The sequence below is a fragment of the Eretmochelys imbricata genome, chromosome 9, assembly GCF_965152235.1.
Source record: "Eretmochelys imbricata isolate rEreImb1 chromosome 9, rEreImb1.hap1, whole genome shotgun sequence".
In the NCBI taxonomy this organism is placed as follows: Eukaryota; Metazoa; Chordata; order Testudines; family Cheloniidae; genus Eretmochelys; species Eretmochelys imbricata.
In genome coordinates this window covers 65222292-65245046 of record NC_135580.1, presented here as the reverse complement: position 1 = coordinate 65245046, position 22755 = coordinate 65222292, and the positions used below count along the sequence as shown (strand labels likewise).

Here is a 22755-nt window from a genome sequence, read left to right as displayed (position 1 = left end):
GCCTGGGTTCCGTAAGTCACCTGTTGCCTAGTCAATCTGGCGATTTTAATTAGAATAAATTTTAATCCCTCAAATGCAACACTTTGTGCTGCTGCACCACTGGAATGTAGAGACATCTGTAAATTATAAGGTTCCAATGACATTTTTTCTCTCCCATTTTAATTACAGCAACATTACAGCATTCATCATATGAGCCTCCGTTAAACAGCAGCATAGCCACCCTCAATCATAATTAAAGGGAAAGGCCTTGCAATTGGGAGCTCTGGAGTTGATCATATTTCCTTTGAAAATTGTATTTTAACATAGCGATCCACACGTGGTAGTTTTATTTGGTTCTAATTAGTGTCATGAAGGAAACACAAAAGGTTAATAAGAGATGGTTGGTTTGTAATGTAAGTTTCCTCGTGCCAGCCCCAGCAGTTCAGTCTGTTTTCAAACTCATTAGCTATGTAGATTGATTACAGTCTAAGATCAGGAAGTGCTCACTTGCTGTGCTAGCAGAAGGTTAGTTTTTATTCATACACCTACCCTACTGCTAAATATGAAACAGATTACTTTAACCATTACCACACCTCATTGTTGTGATAGATTGAATGAGTTAATATTTTCCTTCTAGGTGATTGGGAAAGGGGAAAAAAATGGGTATGTGCACTTTCTGGCTTGTTTATGATTGAGAACGAAGCCACAAGTTGTTTGCTTATCTTAGAAATACCAAGTCTTATCTTCATGATTTTTGCAAAAGGATGACTTGGAGGACCCAGAGAAAAGGTTAACTGGACTGTAACAGAGAGATCTTTTCTTCAAACTCTACATAGGAACTTGAGTTAAATAGATATTAACTAAAACAAACACAAAACAAATGGGTTTAAACCATTTGAACAAAAATCACTACCCCTCTCATTTAAGTTTTGCTCCCTTTCTCTCTCTCCAATTCAGAGCTCTCCAGAGAATCATTCTAAAAAATAAGTTGGACAACACCTACATTTTTATTTAAAAAAACAAAAAAGGGAAAAAAATGTTAACTAAGAAACCACACAAACTTTCACATACATCACTACGGAACAAAAAAAAGGCACAAACCCAAGTTTCAATTTTCCTTTGCAAGTGACCTTTAACAGACGGAAAAAATCACCAGTATGTTCACATCTGGAGGACTATTTCCTGCACATATAGGAAAATGGGCTCAATTATCTACAAGATCTAACTTCTATGACCTTGGATTGATTAATTTTAGTGAAAGAGATATTCCTAAGGTTGAAAACTGAGGAAAGCCTTCCAGAAAGCCCAGAACATAAGATATGGCTTGTTATGCAAAGAAAGTGGGATACAAACCTGTTTATTGTTTACTATGTTGCTTTAAAATCTGATTTGTTTTTATATCTTTCTATGGATATTTCAGTATCTCCTTTTCTTCATTTGACACCATGTTCCAGTGCAGGGTTTAATCAAACTGTACATGTGGAAATTTAAAAGCTACTAAATCTACAAAGCTAAGAAAGTAGTAACACAGAGGATCCACTAATGCCTGCAAACAACTCTACCGCCCCCAGGATTCTCTAGTGTCTACTAATTCTTCCACTACCTTTGAGATCAACTGCTGGTAAGCCTCAGATACTGCCCATGCGCCTCATGCACAGATCACTGGCACATTAAATGAATGCCACCCCAAATGACTGCCACCCTGGCCTGTTGCAGCAGAAGTTAAATACTTTACAGCCCAACAACTGGGGATGACCTGATCCTGCTGCCCAGCTCTATCTTTTCAGATTATCAAGTGAGGAGTTGCAGTCCTTTAACAATCTGAGTTTCCAGTTTGGTTCCCTGTATCCGACGCCTGCAGGATGTGGACGCAACATTAGCCTTTTTCACAAAAGGATAGTAGGCAGTTGGGAGAAACGTACACACAATTTTCCACTAAGTACAAAACCAGCATCGTCACATCAGCCATTCACAATACATGCTAGCTCCCTTCAGCATTACTCCAGTGAGGCATGCTGAAGGCTTTCACTAACACTGTACTTTTGGATGCTCAATAGGCAATAATTTAAAAGATGCAAAAACAACAACCAACTCCCCTTCTTATTCTAAAACTCAGTGTGACCACGTTCCACAATCACTTCTTCCTGGGTTTAATAATTCATTCACAAGATGGACTGCTCCTTCCAAGCTAGCCTAAATGCATTGTCGCTATACCACTGAGCTTGTATTTAAGCTCTTTTACTAAATGATCAATGTAATAATACATAAATCAGAACCACTATAATAATTGATACTACACGGTAAAGAGATCTTCCAGCTGTTATCCATCATAAGGGATATACTGCCATTAAACCAGGAGTCTTAGATTTCATTTCTTATACAGCATATATGAATATAGAGAGTAGATTTTTTTAAACAGGTGGGATTTTTTTTGTTTTTGTTTTTTTAATGCAGCAGTGCCTCTACATCCAAAGTCCTAGACTATATCACTCGAATCTTCATACGGGTACAAAAATAGATGACATTAACTGGCCTTTTGCAGTACAAAAAGGACTCCCTGGTAAAAAATGTCTGTTTGAAACAAGGACCAGAATCAACAAGTTATGTCAGCTATATATATATTTCCAATTATAAATGTTAGTCAAGTTGCTTAATGCACTACTGGAAGGTGCTCTGAAATACTATGGAAATGAGCACAGTATAAGAACGTGTATAGAACAGAATAGGATCTAATCCTGCAAATACTTATGCATGTGAGTAACTTATCTACACTAATGCCCCTTTACAATGCTTTGGCAGTGGAAAGGGGGCCTTAAATTGAGAATAAAAATTTAATTAATTCCCACTCAAAGATCCCTTGACGCTCCCAGTGTAAATGAAAATCAGACCCAATTAACTACCCACACATACATGCCTGCAGGATCAGGCCCTTAAAGATGATATTTTCTGCCAATCTTTGCTGCTGATTTGGTACTAGTAAAATAAAAGTGTTGCTTTTAGAATCAGTTCTCTGAAGATACATGAGTGACACAAAGCAGTTTATCAAAACCCCTTCACCTTGATTTTTAAAGCTTTTCTATTATTGCTATTGTTATTTCTACCACGAGCTTTTTATGATGTGTGTGTGATTATTCTAATTTTCTCCTCAGATTCTATTTTTATGATAAACAATGAATCATTGCTTCTTTAGGGAAGGCATTGTTTCGTACAACAGATGTTAAAAATATTGACCACAAATGGGAATTCAGATAAGTTTGAAGTCTCTGTTGCTGGCGAACATAAATAAATATTTGAAGTAGTCAGTTACACTTTTGTTTCTAGATAAGCAAGTGTTTCTACGGCTTATGTTTTTAAAATACATGTATACTTCTGGCTCACAAAAAGGTGAGGAAAAAGTAACTGAAGAGATCTAAATATTTCTCTCTCTATACACACACACACTTTTGCAACCAATATGTTTGCAAGAGGACGAAGGCATTAAAAAAAAAAGACTCTGAATGAGCAAAACCAGGGGAGAAATAACTACATGAATTGCAAAACAGTATATCTAGCCTCAAAGATGCTAATTCAGGTCCTTCGGGATCTAATCAACCTCTTTGTTGAAGTAAAGATAAAACTTTTTGACAGCAAATGCTATTCTGATAAAATGGAATTTTCAATTACTCTATGAACATCTGGTCCATGCTACCATTTATGGAACAGAGCACCACACTGCCTTGCAATGTCAGAAGATATTCCACACCAAGAATTTCCCGCTTTGCTGGGAGGAATGCAAGTTAAGAAGTTTCAAAATTAAAAAAAAAAAACAAACATTCTGCCACTAGCATTCTAACCTGCCATTGTTTGATTGAGGCCTTTTCTCGACTGGGCTTTTTGCACCAGTAGCTACCCTGATATTTCAAACTCAGTATATGAAGCATTGGTGGAAATCACAATTTCCACACAAACTCTATTAGAAGTTTACACCACCAGTGGAAATTGTGATTTCCACCAGCGCTTCATATACTGAGTTGACACATCAATGTAGCTGATTTGCACCTTCATTAGAGGTTTACACCAGTACCCTGGAATAAAACTGGAGTGATGCAATGGTGAATTAGGTCCAGAATATGTATGGCTTGCATTCTACAGCACATTGTTATACCAAAGGTGCAATAGCAGTTAGGTGTAAAAGGAATCAGTTTCTTCAAAACCTTGTTTTCCCAAACAAATCTGCTACGCGCAAGTTCAATTGATGAAAGAACTGATAAATAAATATGTTGAGTAAACTAATTGTAAAGCCCTGCATCTCCAGAAATAAACAAATGATTAAACTGCAGTAGGTAAATTCAGTCGTGAAAGGCAAAGAAACGTTAGTGTGTGTGTTCCTGTATGTTCCATTTGGTATCAATTAGGAGGAAAAGGAAAACAATTCAGTGTAGTAATGAACTCCAAATTGGGTGCATATTACAGCAATTAAAGCAGTCTTTTCAACTGATGAATTTATAATCAATAATTAAGATCATGAGGTAAAGAGGGACTGGGCATGCTTCCGACTTCTAAAATATGCCAAGCAGCAGAGCTCAGGATAATATTTCTGACCACATGCTGCTACCCTTGACACTAGGATCTGCCATTTTAGAGGTGATGCTTCTCTGTGGGACACCTACATGATTTCCAAAGAAAGGAAAGGGGGAAAGGCACTGCCTTCTAGCAGAGTAGTGCATGCTCAGCACCTCTCAACTTCAGGGCCCAAAGCCACACAATTAAAGGGACACTGTCAGGTAGTTCAGGTAACACATTTCATTTTAACAAACAAACAAACAAACCAGGAGGGGTTTAATAATATCATGGACCTGACTCCCTTGCATCAGCTGAGGATTAAGAATACAAAGCAGGGCAGGGCCAGGATAACTAGCAAATGTTCTGATTCAGCACCTCTCAGCAGCAACCTTCCTACAGATCCCCGCCAGAACTAAAAGGTGACCTCCCACCCCCCTTTCTCCACACACACAAAACTCCCAAGGAGGGAGGGGGACACAGTGGTGTCATTGCACTGCATGGATGTCATCCAGGGATTAATCCCTCCTGAGTGCAGCTTCCCCCATAGACACAGAGGGCTGCACTTTGCACACCCCATGCCTCCCAGAATTGTATTTGGCCTATGTGAAGGCACTCCTGAATTCTATCTAAAGTTAGAGCAACTGGGCTTTATGAAGCTATTTTGCACAGGGACTGGAAGAGAGTGATGAAATTTTCCCCCAAGTTACAGGCAGGCAACTGGATCCTTAGCCCTCCGCAGTCACTACTCCTACTTGTGAGCTGGAGTAGAAGGTCTTTGTCCCTCAGCAGCAGGTTCCCAGCCAATGGACCCTTTAGTGTGGATCCTGTGTCCTTACCCAATACACCTAATCATGCTAACATATTCACAGCCAGCATGGAGGTCAGCTACCTACCAGCACGGGGATGCAAAGTCCTTCCCCACCCAGAACGGCCAACCAGCCCATGAGTTCCAACTGCTAAGAGTGCCAACAGGTGTTCCGTGGTAGAGGGTTTCATCTACAGCTGCCAAGACAGCTTTTCAGGTTATGGACACGTTGTGCCAGCACAGAACTGCTTGGTAAGGACAGAATTTATTAACAAAGGTCTTAATTCTGTCCCCACTGAATTCAATGAGAGTTTTGCTAGTGACTTTAATGATCAGGCTGTAAGCTTTTGCCCAGGCTTAAGAATGCTGAGTGAGAGAGTTCAGGAGTTTGCCTCTCCGAGAACACTATAGGTAGAAGCTTGGATCAAATTTTGTCTACACCTTCCTGCAGGAAATCTAAAATCTCAAGGATCAAGGTGTGCTTAAACAAGACCCCACTAATCACCATCTCTCATCAAAACCCCAGAAAAAGAAACAATCCTATACCCAGTAGAGTATTTTAAAGGTTAAAGTTCATTAGGCCTACAGGATAGCAACCGGTATCTTGTTAGAAGCTCCTAATTTTCAGAAGCATCCTTGATATCAAGATGTTTCATAGGCCATATGCCAACCAGGATCTCATATCAGCAGATCAAGAGTTACCCAGAGTGGATAAGGAAGACTCCTGAACCCTTTGGATGTCTCATGAACCCTGTGAGAACGACTATTATTACTGTAGTCTAATTACCTTGATTTTCTTGATCATTTTCTGCAGCCTAAGTATCAGGACAAGGCACAGCCCCTGATGAATGAGTGAGCTTCTGAGAACTTTCCTCACCCTTACCTTCTTTTTTAGTATCTGCTACAAAAATTAATAATTTTGTGCCTGAACTCTTGTTGCTGCTATTCTACAACCACGCTGATGACTTTCCAGGCAAGATTCCATTCATTCCTCTGGGAAAACAGACTTCTGATCGGTCAGTCTGCCTTTATGTCCACCCCAGCCTGCCCTAGGGCAGGACATGTTCCAAAGCCCTTTTGACCAGGAAAAGGGATTCCTTGATTACCTAGATGGTTTCTCCATCCATGTTTAGCTAGGCCACTTCCCTGCCTGATGAAGAGGTATTGTTTGTGCAGCTGCCAGAAATGGAAATAGTAAGGCAGACTGCTTATAGCTCTAGAATACTTATGTAAAATTCAGCTTCTTGCCTAGATCACCAATCCTAAATTGTTTACTGGTTCAGGAGAGTTCCCACTAAACTGATGACTAGGTTTATATTCCAGATACTTGGGGCCTGGTTCTGATTTCATTTAACCACACGGAAATCACAAGTTACTCCATTGTAGTGAAGGCAGTCACAGTATTCTAAAACAGTGTATCCGATTCAGATTTTTGATCTTTCTGTATTATTATTGGAAACATAGAGAACTCTGAAAACTGCAGCAAAACTGTAGGCACATAACAGAGAGCCAGATTCTGCCACCCACACTCATGTTGAGTGGTACCTTCCCAGATGGACCACGTGTCTCAGCAGGAGCCAAAAGCCCAATTGTTCCCTGCCCAACTGCCAAAGCCTCCAATTTTCCCCTTATGATCTCCCCTGAAGCAGTCGTGTTGTCACTCTGTGGCACACTGAAAACTGATACCAAGGAGAGAACACAGAATAAATGGAAGAGAATTTCAAAATCAACAACACAAGGAGCACTGACTGGTTCTGTTATTCATTTTCATAGTTGATTCAGAGCCCCAAACAGAGCACCGCAAAATTTCCAGCATGCTGCATCAGAATGTCACAGAATCCAGGGGCCTTGCAACAGAACTTAGGTCCATTTAGCTGCAGAGTAGATGGGGCCTCAGGTATGTGTTACTATACAGCATGTACCCACCTTTTTATAATTGGAAGCAGCAACACACGCACACAGGTGCCTAGTTTTTGGAAGCTGTGAATGCCAGAGGAGACAGGCGTCAGGAGAAAGTTAGAACAGCCACAATACTTGCCCAACCATGTTCTGAAACACGCAGCTGACGGTGGAAGCAGCCCATGGCCCCACAACAAGCCCAGGAATGCTAGCATAATATCAACATAAATACTACTAATAATGTCCTATGCTTGGTCTAGAGTACTCCCACTTCTAAAAATAGCCACTACACCAGTGTTAGTAAGGATTCAGGACCAAAGTCAGACCTGATGTAAGTGGTGACTCCAATGGAACTGTACCTATCTTACACCAGATCTAAATACGGCCCTCCCTCAGTGTGTTAGTTCTCTAAGTATATGTGAAATGCCATCAGCAGAAAAGGATGTAGAGAAGCAGCATCCCAGACACCAGAATAAGCAGTTTTAGAAGGAGCAGGCTGTGTAGGGATACTTCAGCCATGTAGTATCCAGATCAAAATTTTGACGCAGGCTGTAACCATGTAAATGCATATGGCTCAGAGCACGTAGCTAGGTCTTCTGCTCCCCATCACAGGATCCACAGAGGAGGGCTTCCTCCCTCCCATTTAAAAACCCCTGCTCACATGAGAGTGTTTATTCAAACCCAGCTAGATGGCAATACCAAGCCACAAGTTTTGGGAGGGCAGACCTCAACCCAGTAAAGCACTTAGGCCTGGTCCACACAAGAAAATTAGGTTGCAATAACTGTATCTTTCAGGGATGTGAAAAATCCACACCCCTGAATAGCATAGTTAAGCTAGCCTAGGTCCCTGTGTAAACAGCACAAGCTCAATGGAAGAATTCTACCACCTCTTGGGGAGGTGGATTATCTACACCAAAGGGAGAATCCCTCCATTAGCATAGGTAGTGTCTAGACTGAAGCAGTGCAGCTGTGCATTTTAAGTGTAGACAAGCCCTTAGGCCCTGCTTAGCTCCAACTATGTGAGTAGCCCCACTGAAATCAATGGGACTATTAATGTGCTTAAAGTTAAGATGTGTTTAAATGCTCTGCAAATCAGGGCATGGCGAACAATCCTGGCATGGCATAAATATGAGGATACTCCCATATGTGACAAATATTAATGAACAAGAGCCGGAAGTTACAATAAACTGAGTTTCCCTCAAAGAAATAGCCAAGAGGGAGATCTGCAAAGGCACAGTCTGTGATAAGCACCCAATTCCTATTAAAGGTCAATGGGAGTTGGGCACCTGACTCCAATATGTGCTTTTGTATCTCTCCCACCTAATTTTCTTCACCAACAGTTCATACTGGATGGAGATTTGGTTCCAATATATTGAACCAAATTTATCACCAGTGTCACTTTACTGACCAGGTCTGACTCCAGCCCATTCTTCTCAATTCATTCTCATTGTTACCTCATGCACACTGCAGGCAGTGCACAACCTTGTCAGAAATGTAATCTCTGTCAAATCCTATCTGGCACTCCACCAAGATTGTTTTTTGCTAAAAAATGTGACAAAAAAAATTAACAGATGTTGTTCAGACCATTCCAACAGGACAGGAATCAATTATGAGCATTTTCGCTCCCAGAGCCATCTCTTACTGCAAGGAGCATCTTAGGAAACCTTTTCCTGATTGAAATGAAAAAACATTTCTTTGTAATAGAAGAATAATAAATGATACCTATCAGCCGGCATTCTCTGACACAGTGCTAGTCCTTGGAGAATTAAATTGCCACTGTATAGTTATATAAATGTTTAATTTTTTCCATCTTTAGCCACAGTATGGTTGTCTGGAAAATACATTATCATTGTAGATGTCACCGCTCTCCAGTTAATGTGGCTGACAGTATAGAATTGGTAGGTGACCTCTATGTACTCCAACTTGCACAGTTTTTCAGGGTTAACTGTGGCCATTTAACAGCATCCCTCAGGAATTAATGTAGTGATCATCTTTTAGAGGAAATATTTTAATGACACGGATGGTGAGAACTCTAATTTTATTAAATCAAAACAAAGGCTTTTAATGATGTTTACCATGAATGGAATTCAACAGCTGAAGCCCAGTTCAAATCACAGCACTTTGTTTTCACAACCTTAAGTCTTTTAGCAGTGGGGCTCCCAGTTGAGCCTCAGCTACAGCCTCTCTCGAGAGATATCCAAACATCCCTAAGGCATCCCTGAGCTTGAGCACCAAACTGCATTCATACATCTTAATTGAAAATGACAGGATGTTTGCAGAGGATGTCTGCATCAGTAAGACATTAAAAGCGACATTCATGCCCAAGTACATATGAAGGAATGGGCTCAGCTGAACTCTTCTATTTTCCTCCAGCTAACACTCATTTGGGTTTAGATCATAGCTTGATTTTCCAACTCTGCATATGGGTATGTGTAATAGGTGAAATAGCAGTTTAATGGGGCGGGAAAGACACAAATACCTCGCCCACCTGACTGAGCTAATCTCCTGTGGAATGTGTGAATAACGTGTATATATGCTCAGCTGACCTTTTCAAAATGTTGTGTGGATGATGTCTGCTCACAATCTCCTGAAATCCTGCTACACCGTGTCAAAAATAGGGCATGTGATCTTTGATTAAGAAAGTGAGGTCTAGTGCAGCAAGCATCTGACCAGAAACAAGTAACTCCTGCTCTAATTCTAACTCTGCCACTTGAATAGCTTTCACATAAAAACTCAGGGGCGGTCTCAGTTTCTCCATCTGTGAAATGCAGGATAATCCCCATTGTTTACTTACTTGATGGGGGGGTAGTGAAGATTAATTTATATCAATACAGCACTTGGAAGATGAAAAGCACTATATGCAGTAAGTGCTAAGCATCCTTATCACACACCCATGCAAAAATATATTCTAGCCATCAGCGTCCAGCTATCTAACATTACTACAGTCAGAAAGCTCCACAGATCGCTCTCTTAACATACAATATTTTGCACTGACACAACCTACCTTGTTCAGGCATCTGAGACCCCATGGAAGTAACACTGGTGTTCAGCACATCGTTGACGGCAGTGTCACAGTACAGGCCCCGTTGGACATCATGTTCACTGTCAGTCTGGTCACTCTCCTCATGCCCACTATCCTTGAGACTATTCCCCTCTAAGTCCTTGAAAGTTGAACTGCTGGGTTTAAGAAAGAACAATGATTTACTGTCATGTCAAGTCTGATCAGATAAAGTCTCTCTTAGCCAGGATGATGTCATAACCCTGAAGCAAGACTTATACCGGCTGTATTATCTAGGGGGGAAAAAAAATCTCTTTCATAGGTAGTCACAATACAGAACCACAAAAGAGTGTTCCCAGTGTGTCATACTAACAATTCTATTCACTGATCTTTATGCACGTTCCAGTAGGCAACTAGAACTAGCTGCAAGCCTGAAACAGGAACTGCCTACAGGTTTGTGAGAATTACAGAAAGATCTTGCTCATTTATCACACAAGCAAAGTGCTGCTGCTCATTGTGGAATAAGCCAAAGAGATGAAAAGTTGAAGTGGCGCACAGCTGAAGCAGACTGGAGGCAAGATCAGGAACAGAGGATCACCTTATACCTGAGAAGAATAGGAAGAGACAAAGTACAACAGCAGTTCAACCTATTCAACTTGGCACGTCACATACAGCTCTGAACCATTCTAAAAGAAAAGAAATGAAGGTCTCCTGTGAATATGGACAAACTATTGCTGAATGTGCCAGGTACAGCCTGGTAGAACTTCCTGGCTGTGCTGCTGAGTACAGAAGGTACAAAGAAAATGGCAGTCAGGACAAGGACTAATGTATTGCTGAAAAAGGAGCCCTACAGGAGTAGCACTGTCTCACCACATCCATTCATCCTGCAAAACAGAAAATCCAGCTTACATTGGTCTGCAGAGTTATTCTTTTTATACACTGTGGAACTCAATGCAACATTATTGAGGTCAAGAGCTTCATAGGATTCTAAAAAGGATTAAACATTTATATAAATAAGAACATTCAAAATTACATTAGCTAGGATAACTCCTTATAAGCTTTAGGGCGTAAACCAACCTCTATTGCAGCCTGGCATTCGGAAAAAAAAATTCCCTGTGGAGAAGGCTATTCCATATATTGTCCATTATGAAGTTTCTTGCACCTTCTTCTGAAGCAGCTGTCTCTGCCCACCGTTAGAGACAAGGTACTGGAACAGGACAGACCCTTGGTTTGATCGGATATGTCAGTTCTTACGGTGGTAACAAGCCCAGTAGCAAAAGACAAAGCAATGCACAGTACAAACTTCTGAGATTACCTTTAAGAGGCCATGGCAAGAACTGCACGAGGTGTTGGGTAAGGTGCATTGGCCTGTATGTAGAGAACATACCTGCAGACAGCACACCCTGACTACCATCACCATTAGGAAATGAAGATGTTCAGCACATTCTGCCACCTGCGCTTTATGAGGCTGGAGCCAACTTCACTGACACCTGGAAGAGAGTGGCTACAGAACACAGGCCAGGGAGAGCCTTTTATTGGGCAGAGACGAGGTAACCAAGAGCCAGAAGAAGCAGATGAGTATAATTCCAAGGTCCATGTGACTTTAAAAGGCCTCAGACTTCTTTTGAGGAAATTGGCTTGTTTTGTTTCAATTATTATCATCACTGTTATTATTTATTTGTATTGTAGAAGCACCTAGGAGCCCCAGTCACAGGCAGGACCCCATTGTGCAAGCCACCGCACAAACACTGAACAAAAAGACAGTCCCTGCCCCACAGAGCTTATCTTAAGAGGCACTACAGTGAAAGCTTCTGGCTGCCCTGCTCAACACCTTTCTCCAGTACTGGGTACCTTTGCTTGGGGGCCAATCCTCACAGGACCAGGGCCTAAGCATGGCAGAATCTACAGTCTCATATATGAACTCTGGACTTTGCTCTTGACATCTCAGATTAGCAAGAGTTAGAACCTAGCATAAAACTGCAGAGTAAATTCTGGTCGCTGTGGCAGGAGCAGGTTATTAATGCTACCAAGGTATACAAAGAGGTGGGTGCAACTCTGAGGGAATCAAAGGCAGAGACAGGGAGCTCCTGCAGGAAATCCTACACAGAGCAAGGCTTGGGGGGGAAACATCATCTGCATTTGGTTTGACCTTATACAGTGACTGATGTAACAAAGTTTAGTTTTACAGGTAAAGATATTACTGGTTTGAGAAGGTTCCCCTGTGGCTTAGATTTTCAAGAGTGACTGTGATTTTTGGTGCCTCTGTTTTTGACAATTCAAAGGGACCTGATTTTCCAAAGGCACATGCTCAGCACTTTTTGAAAATCAGGCCTCTTTAAGGTATCTCAAGTTGGGCATCTAGAATCACTAGTCATGGCCATGTACTTACAATAATGGATACTGCTAGAACTGGTGAACTCTCAACTACCTAAACTAAAGCTGCCCCCACTTGACAGTGCCCATAGACTTGTTATATTGCAAGGTGGAAACAGCATCTGCTTAAAAGCTCCATTTTATTTCACTTTCAGGTCTACTCCTCTAGCACCCCTTATAAATGGTGCTTCATTGCCTTCCATGTGATATGGAGAGAGACAGCAGCACAGCACTGATTACAAAAAGTGTTGCAAGAGCAAGCCAGTAACACAGAGAGCTCCCAACAACAGCTAAGGGTGAAGTTTTTGCGGTAGATGCTCAGAGCCCAAAGAGCTGAGGACCGGGAAATTCTCTTCTCTGGTTTGAGGATGGATGCAAAATGGGAAGCAACCAACCCTAGAAACTCTTGGCAGCCATGCAAACTGGTTTACAAGGTAAAGCTTTAAGACATCAGGCTAAAATCAGACATAGTACATTTTGAAATGTAGCTGGCTCACAAGGAACCCCTAGGGCAGCAAAGAGGACAAGCTGATACCGCAGCATTGTAAAATCAATTGGTTACTGCTGGGGAGAAGTTGGTGAACTATACAGGCTGCCCATCCACAAAGAGACAGAGGCACTCTAGAAAAGAAGGTCTGTAAAGGAGAATGCCTGAGAAGGAACAGAAGAAGCAAAATCTAAACGAGCAGGTGGATAACAAGGAACAGAGGGCTCATTTAACCCCTCTCCTCCCCGGTGCTTAATTTGTAATGAAAGAGGTGCCAGGGCTCAAGCAATTTTTTTACTTTCATAACTGATATGGCAAGCCCAGAGGTGCTGGAGCTATGAACTGCCAAGCCTAGAGGTGTCAGGGCTCAGCCCTAGCAAGCCCTGGCACAAATTAAGCACTGCTCCTCCTACTCCAGTGCTGACAGCACTTGACCAAGATGAGGCGGAGACTGTCCCTCTCCATTTAATTTAATTGCTTCTTTTTGAGGTACAGGAATGAACCAAGATCAGGGCCCCACTGCGCTTAGGCACTGTACAAACAGAGTAAGTGAAAGTCCCTGCCCCAAATAGCTTACAATCTATCTAGGCAGGCAATTCAAATGTCAGCATCAGGGCTAACTACCCAGGAGCTCTCTTTCACAATGTCTTTCAACATTACTTTTACCAAAAAAGGACAAACGGGTCATATCCTCAGCAGGTGTAAATAAGCATTGATTTCACTGGACCACTTTACACCAACTAAGGATCTGGCCCAAACTTTCCAGCTAGTTGGCTTTGACTAAAATCATTTAGTCTTGGGAGCAATCTGTGCTTCAAAAGCTCTGAAGAAATAGACATTTTCATTACTTTGCAAAGCCCCTTTGTGTCTCCACGGAAACCAAGTGGACCACCTACCATTTCCTGCTCTGCAGAACCACAAAGGGGGGGAGCTGTGAAAATACATTTAAATTGATAAACCTTCAAACACTACCTTTTAAATAAAGATGTCCATGTTGAAGCCACTGACTGATTCCAGGCAACATCAGAGAATTTTAAATTAAGAAAGTCTTTCAAATCCAGAATTAATTTTTGTGTGTGTGTATGTGAGAGAGAGAAACAAATAAAAAAAGGGTATAAACGGATTAATTAAACTCACAGATTTTGGGAGATTCACATACCAAAGGTAAAGCAACTACAACATTTCCATATAAACAAAGATTTTGCTGAATTAAAATTATTCCAGTGTTTAATAGATGACATTTCAATTCTCAAATGTCTGCCTCACATTTATGACATTCATTAGACTTCAAGTGCAAGACAAGTAAAGGTGGGTGGGGGAGATATTGAACATAGAGTTGCCATTCAGAATGTGCAAGCAATCTGCATGACAATGCATTTGTCTTTCCTGCAGTGAGACAGGCCATAATGCAACAGTCACACACACAACATGTTTCCACCACTGCCACTTTTCTAAAGGAAAGGCAGGTTTCTGAGTATCAGCAGCTGCAGGAATCCCAGAACAATACAGGCTCGGAGTAAACCTTGCTGTGGGAGTCAGGAATGCTGCTTGCTTTTATGTTAGGTGTAAAAAAGAAAAGATTAATAGATTTGTTTTTCAGAAGAATGAATCCTGACTATATTGTGAGGAGTGATACGTTGCAGGCAGCCCATTTCTCTCCAGCAATCACATAATCATTGTTAAACATCATGAACAATGCGAACAAATATACCTGCCCTTCATTGGCTGAACTGAAGCTGTTCAGATAATGCACTTGTAATTCCCCTTGTTATATTTTTAAGATGTAAATACATGGGATTTTAGCCAGTAAAGTAATTGGATTTTTTCTACTATTGGAAGAAGATTTAAACAGTTCAGGGTCCAGCTCTGCTCTGTTACACCTTTGCTGCTCCACTGTCTTAATGAATAAAACTTTGCAGATAAAACTGTGCAGAATTTGGTCCAGGAGTTGCCTCCCAGAGTCAGGGATGGGAGGGAATCCTGAGTGGGGGAGAGAGCTGTTGGATGAGTAGTTCTGTTCCTCCACCTCTCCTGGCCTGTCTAGTCCCACCCTGAAAACTGGAGTGCAGTAAACCCTCCCAGAGCAGAGCTCTATGACTTACATGGGATACAGATCTCCTGCACTGAATTGTGGCCTCCTGATTAGAAGCCATTTTGCTGCGTCAGGGTCTTCTACGGTCTGGAAAGTGGAATGGGGGAACTGAAAGATTTTAGACTTCCCCCACAAACTAAATTCATCTCTTGGTTAGTTAAGATACAACCCAGTTGAAGTCAATGGGGTTAAGGTGGTGTAACAGAAATGTTAGCCAACTACTGAGCTCATTTCTTCTCCTATTGATGAAGACTTAGGATACTATTGAGAGCAGAATTTTACCCAGTAGGCCAAATTCACCCAAGGGGTAACTGCTGGGGTGAAAATGGGATGATGATTTAGTACTAATGTGAAAAAATCCCAACAAAATTATATTTTGCTTTAGTATTCCAACTAAAACAGTGAACAAATATCAAAACCCAATTACCTGGCCCCAAATAAGTTTCTTTTCCCTCCTTACATGGCAGGGAGCTCTCACCATCCAGATCTATCATTTTATTCCTGTGCTTTTAAATGGAATAAAGTCCATGAATTTTAAAGTTGACAGGGTAACAGCATTTTGCCTAAGTCATTGCTAGTTTCCAGTGAGGAGGCAAACATAACAAAAAAGATTTCCCTTTATTAAAAACCACAAGCAATGGGGTTTAATAGGAAGTAAATACTGTTTTAAAAAATCATATGATTATTCCAGAAACATTTTGCATACATAACATTAAGAGGCATATAATAGGGCAGAAAAGAGTGCTAAACAATCTGGATTTGGCTATGCAAACCGAAGCATTTTCAAGCAAACCCACATACCTCTTTATTAAATGGGCTCTGCTGTTCACATAGTTGGAATCAAAAGAGTAGTTTTCAGTCTGAAAGGAGGAAAAGAAAAGAGAGATAGTTATAAATGTGATTCACCTACCCAGAACCTCAGGTTTGCAAGGTTCATTGTATTAAGGACAAAAGCAATTAACTGGTAAATCCTGCACCGATCTGGGCCCAGGCCTGCTTATCCTTACTCAGGTACAATGCCCACTGGGAGTTTAACCATATGGGGAGTGTAGAATGGGACGCTTTAATTAGGATAATGTCTGCCTTCAGATCTACCTGGGCAACCCCCTTTGGACCCAGTCGTTACACAAAATATGAGCCTGCATGAGGCATTCCCAATTTATTTAATGGCACCCAGAAATGGTCGTTTTGAATATACCCATCACAGGAGCGACAGTGTGGTCTAGTGAGCTAGGAACTGGCTATGGAATTGGGAGAGCTGAGTTCTAGTTCTGGCTCCAACACTGACCTGCTTGAAAAAGCTGGTAACGCCCAACTTTATGAAAGCAGCCTCTAATTTGGGATACCTCAATTTCTGAGTGGCCCAGTGTAGGACATCTGATTTTCAGAAATGTGGAGTAGCTGCTGCGTTCAGAGAACCAATCTGAGCCCCCCAAAATAGATGCACACAAAATTAATGGACATTTCCGTAAATGTTGACCTTCCCATTTCCATGCCTCATCTGTAAAATGGGGATAATGATAGTGCCCTACCTCAGAGAGGGAGCTATTAGGAGTTTATACAGCATCATATGAGGCAAACAGAGTGGGAGTTCCACATGGCATACAGCTGCATGATAGAGCCCTCTGGCCTTACCCTGGCAAAATTCCTACTGACATCAATGAGAGCTATATTTGTGTGTGAAGGTTGAATTTGTCCCTTAGAGAGCAAGAAATACATCTGATGAAAAATGAATACCTTAAATATCCTACAATATTATTTTTTTTTAGGCAGCTGAAGTCTCCAAGCCCTGCCAGTCTTTATATAAACACTTGACAGAAAAAGGCTGACTGGTGACCACAGAACAATTTGCAGAGAAGAAACGATGTGACCACACTCTGTTACAAAACTAATTGCTTTTAATTCCCTGATGGATCCAGTTCTGCGTGTGGCAATTTGGCAGAAAGTTCAAAAGGTATTTTTCTTATTAGTGTATAATTAACATGTTAAAATATTTATTGCATAGATATGTAAATACCAGCAAGGTAATCTCCTGCTGGAGAATTTAAAGTGGGCGCTTTATTTTAAATTAGAGCTGTCAATTAATCGCAGTTAACTCACACAATTAACTCAAAAAATTAATCGGGATTTAAAAAGTTAATCGTGATTAATCGCAGTTTTAATTGCGCTGTTAAATAATAGAATACCAATTGAAATTTATTAAATATTGTGGATGTTTTTCTACAATTTCAAATATATTTTATTCTGTGTTGTAACTGAAATCAAAGAGTATATTATTTTTGCTTACAAACATTTGCATTGTAAAAATGATAAACAAAAGAAATAGTATTTTTCAATTCACCTCATACAAGTACCATAGTGCAATCTCTTTGTCGTAAAAGTGCAATTTACAAATATAGGGGTTTTTTTGTTACATGATTGCACTCAAAAACAAAACAATGTAAAATTTCAGAGCCTATAAGTCCACTTAGTCCTACTTCTTGTTCAGCCAATCGCTAAGACGAACAAGTTTGTTTATATTTAAGGGAGATAATGCTGCCCTCTTCTTATTTACAATGTCACCAGAAAGTGAGAACAGACATTTGCATGGCACTTTTGTAGCCAGCATTGTAAGATATTTACGTGCCAAATATGCTAAACATTTGTATGCCCCTCCATGCTTCAGCCACCATTCCAGAGGACATGCTTCGAAGCTGATGACGCTCATTAAAAATATAAGCGTTAATTAAATTTGTGACTGAACTCTTTGGGGAAGAATTATGTCCCCCTGCTCTGTTTTACCCACATTCTGCCATATATTTCATGTTATAGCAATCTCGAATGATGACATAGCACATGTTGTTCATTTTAAGAACACTTTCACTGCAGATTTGACAAAACACAAAGAAGGTATCAATGTGAGATTTCAAAAGATAGCTACAGCACTCAACCCAAGGTTTAAGAATCTGAAGAGCCTTCCAAAATCTGAGAGGCACGAGGTGTGGAGCATACTTTCAGAAGTCTTAAGAGAGCAACACTCCAATGTGGAAACTACAGAACCCAAACCACCACCACCACAAAAAATCAACCTTCTGCTGGTAGCATCTGACTCAGAAAATGAAAATGGACGTGTGTCAATCCACACTGCTTTGGATTGTTATCGAGCAGAACCCATCATCAGCATGGATGCATGTCTTCTGGAATGGTGGTTGAAGCATAAAGGGACATGTGAATCTTTAGCGCATCTGGCACATAAGTACCTTGCGATGCCGGCTACAACAGTGCCACGAGAATGCCTGTTCTCACTTTCAGGTGACACTGTAAACAAGAAGCGGACAGCATTATCTCCTGCAAATGTAAACAAACTTGTTTGTCTGAGTGATTAGCTGAACAAGAAGTAGGACTGAGTGGATTTGTAGGCTCTAAAATTTTACATTGTTTTATTTTTGAATGCAGGTTTTTTATACATACTTCTACATTTGTAAGTTAAATTTTCAAGATAAAGAGATTGCACTAAAGTACTTGTATTAGATGAATTCAAAAATACTATTTCTTTTGGTTTTTTACACTGCAAATACTTGTAATCAAAAATAAATATAAAGTGAGCACTTTACACTTTGTATTCTGTGTTGTAATTGAAATCAATATATTTGAAAATGTAGCAAACATCCAAAAATATTTAAATAAATGGTATCTTATTAACAGTGCAATTAATTGTGATTTTTTTTAATCACACAATTAATCGCGATTAACTTTTTAAATCGCTTGATAGCCCTATTTTAAATCTTTTTGTTAAACACCGGTATGAGGACATATCTGAGTTTTATTACTATTACAAAAGCAAAAAATGATAGGTATGCTTAAAACTGGGATGGGACAAGAGAGAGGGACAAAAATCAGTGCTTGCAATTATATTGTTTGCAAGCAAACCCCTCCCCCCAACAAAGTCTGTACATAAAACAACATAGTTTAAACTTGTATTAAAAATCCCACTGTACCCCATTTTCATAGGAACAGGTATTGAATAACAAGAAAGAAAGAAAGAAAGAAAGAAAGAAAGAAAGAAAGAAAGAAAGAAAGAAAGAAAGAAAGAAAGAAAGAAAGAAAGAAAGAAAGAAAGAAAGAAAGAAAGAAAGAAAGAAAGAAAGAAAGAAAGAAAGAAAGAAAGAAAAGGTTCAGTGTCACAGTCGATTAGGCTGTGGAATAGTCTCCCAAGGGAAGTGATGGAAGCTGCATCGCTTGAGTTGTTCAAAACACAGGTGGGCAAAGCACTACAGAATATACTATAGGGATAAGTGTGAACTGGCCAGGATAGGGGATGGGCAGCATTGCCTGATAGTTATTCCTGCTTTGTAACTCTATGATTCTGTTAATAATCAGGTATTAGCACATCCTGGAGTCATCATTCAGTCCTGGGCTATAGCTACATTGAACAGACTTGAGTCTCTTTGCTCCAACCATGTCTCTCTTTCCCCTCCTTTGTCCTTCCTAACTCCACTAAATAGAACAAAACACCACCATCTTTTAGTAGCACCTGGGACCCAGTAGCACAGACTTTCACTTTATCTCCCCTCCCCACCCCAATATTCCTGTGGTTCCATACGATCAGGCTCTGGCATTGGTCAGTGCTCCCTCCCTGCCATATGCACTACCCACATGGCAGCACAACAATATAGGCAGGATTAGACATTACCAAGAGAGCTCTGTGCTACAGTCGGCTTAGGGAGACATGAGCGGACACTAGCAGGCAGACAGCAGCCCTGAAAAAGCCACAATTGGCTTTCAATTCGCATCTCCCTACAGGAGATCCATGGGCCCATCCCAGGGCAGATATTGGAGCTAGATTATTTAGTTAACAAACAGAAGGCCCAATTCCTCCCTTTTTCACAGCCATGTTGAACCCCACCCTTTCCTATTCTCCCTGATCCTGATTAGAGCCTCTAGGCACTACCATAATACACATATTAATAATAAAAATAGCCTGGAATAAAAGGGAAAAACAGCTTGCATCACAAAGAACCCACCCAGATCCAAATTTCCTCAAAATTTGGGATGTTCAGCTGTAGCATGAACCCTTCCCCTCTATCCTCTTTGTAAGTGCTTCTTTGGAACACGATTTCCTGCTCTTATGGCAATTATGAACACAGTAAAAATAAATGTATGCATCTTTAATGTTGCAATAAATAAAGGAACACAGAGCCTGCTGCCAACATACTCAGACTGGCAGGATGCACAGAATCAGGCAGCTGAAGCAGGGTTGGATAGGAAACTGAATCGTGCGCCAGTGGCGGTTACACTGTTGTACCAAGATAATAAAGCAGAAGCAGCATTGGTTAAATGTGACCTTTTCTGAAATACAACACTATATCTAATTTAACGAACAGGAGCCTCCCCGTGAGAAACATGCTCTCGGCGGAGAGCTGGGGGAGTTGGCCTAGCACTCAGCACAGCTCAGTTATTACTTTCACATAGTAATTACTACTGTAGAGTCACGCAGGAGATTTACTGCACAAACTACTAGTCCCTGCAGTTCTTGCATCCTTGTTCTTGCAATATGATTGTGATTGTTAAAGTGCTTAGTGTCTCTGTAGGAAAGACACACATGTATTTTTAAAACACACAGAGAAGATTTACACTGCATAAGATTTCTGACACAGTGTTTATCCATCAATCCTGATGCTTCCACCTCTGGAGGAGCGATCGGACCCATCCACAGAGATCTCTGTGGTATTATCTTCCACAAACTTTTGAGGGCTTGTGGGGGGAGGGGGAAATCAGGAATGTATTTGTTATAAAGAATGGTGTAGTTTGTAAACAAGCTATGACAGGAGCTGAGCAATGGAGGACAGGAGGAATCAGAGGCAGCTTTAAAGCAATCACTGTTCTGATGGGAGTGCATTATGTCATCTTATGCGGTCAGATGCAGGGCTGGCTCAAGCAAATCTGGAGCTACTCAGCTGGCCTTCTCCCCACCTCCTCAACTCAGCTGCAATGCCCCATCGCCAGCATATGACCTTCTACACCCACCTGCCTAAATTCCTTTAACGTGCCAGCTGCGTGTATAGTTTAGTCCCATTATGAAAGGAAGGAAGGGAAAAGGTGGGTGGAATACGGAACATATCCAAAGCTACTACAGATGCTCCCCAGGTTACACAAGACCCGACTTACGCAAATTCGCACTTATGGAAAAAGTTCCATAAGCTAGAAATAAGAGGGTTTTGGGGGTTTTTTTTGCGTAACATTCGGGTATACGTTTCCAATTTACGCAAAATTCAAGTTACAAAAGGCTTTCTGAAACAGAACAATTGCATAAGTCGGGAAGCGTCTGTATGTGTTTGTGCAAGAAGCTAAGGGAATAACAGATGGAGGTTTCCTGCTAAACAGGAGGGAAGAAACTGTGACGTACCCCAGCTAAGGCCACGATAAATAGGGAGATGTCATGATCCCCACAGAGCTTTGCCAACTCATATCCCACCCAGGCAGGATTATGGCATGAGCAGTAAATACCACACTAACATGTCAACCTATCACTAGTGGGGTTGAGCCTGCATGAGCCAGTGGCCCCTGTGGCTGCAGGGTCAGCAGCATTGTTTGCATAGCACTGTATTGTTCTACGAAAGGAGACAGGGCTATGTTGTACTGAATCCCAACATGTATTTTTACTGATGCTGCTAGATACACGCAGACAACTTTGGCTCCCAAATGCCCATCCTGTCCAACTACCCATCAATATCTCACAAATCCCTTGTGTTACTTGCCAGTACAACATCTCCTCTGGTGCCAGCACATTTGGACATCACACTGAGGAGACCACTGCTAGAAAACAGTACTTACTGGCTCCCAAGTTCTAGATAACACTAGTAAAATTGCTGGCAGCTGGTCAGTACTAGTGTGACAACCACTGCTGGAAGCAGCGGAGCTGCTCTGGTGAAAGGGAGATAATTTAAGAAATTCAGTGCAGACAAGGCTTGAGAGTAGCAACCCCTTTTGGTGTTCTCAGGAACATTCAAAAGGGCAGCATGCACCAAAGTGGGAAAAGGCTGAGTTAGCAAAATGCTCGAGCAGCTCAGTTATGACCTCCAAAAACTGCTGGTTCAGCAGATTCTGAAGTTCACCCAACCTATACAGCATCCCTGGTGAGGAGCTGCTGCTGTGTGCCCCATATGAGAATGCCACACTCTGCACTTTGACTTCCATCCAAATAGGTGGCAGAATCCATGTTACATATCAATATGCAACAGAACAGTTACACCTGGACACAGATCTTATCGCTGAATATAAATGCAATTAGTCAGGATTATGGTAATGACTAGGGGTCTACTTAAATCACAGAGAAATCACACATTTTTCATGGGTTGGTCACAGCATAAATAGCAAATTTTGCAGATGTGTTCATACAGTATATATGTAACAAGTATTGTACTGTACTACTGTTACCTTCATAAGTCACCCTGGATAAGGGAGCCTGCTAAACTAATTAATTAATAATAAAATAATAATAAATAAAGTATAATACTCAAAGCTTAGAAATACACATTTATACTTACCTAAATAAAACAATGTTATTTGTTAAAGATAGCACGCAGCACATGTTCTGTCCA

General features: G+C 40.9%; 1 protein-coding gene across 1 annotated transcript in view; it reads right to left on the bottom strand.

Moving 5' to 3' along the window:
• PCDH19 (protocadherin 19) overlaps nucleotides 1-22755 on the bottom strand; it is a 107015-nt gene that overhangs the window by 30576 nt on the left and 53684 nt on the right. The window contains exons 3-4 of the mRNA XM_077827199.1: nucleotides 15977-16035; nucleotides 10230-10399 (exon numbers count right to left, since the gene is read on the bottom strand). Coding sequence (XP_077683325.1) covers nucleotides 10230-10399; nucleotides 15977-16035 — 229 coding nt within the window. The remainder of the gene's footprint in view (nucleotides 1-10229; nucleotides 10400-15976; nucleotides 16036-22755) is intronic.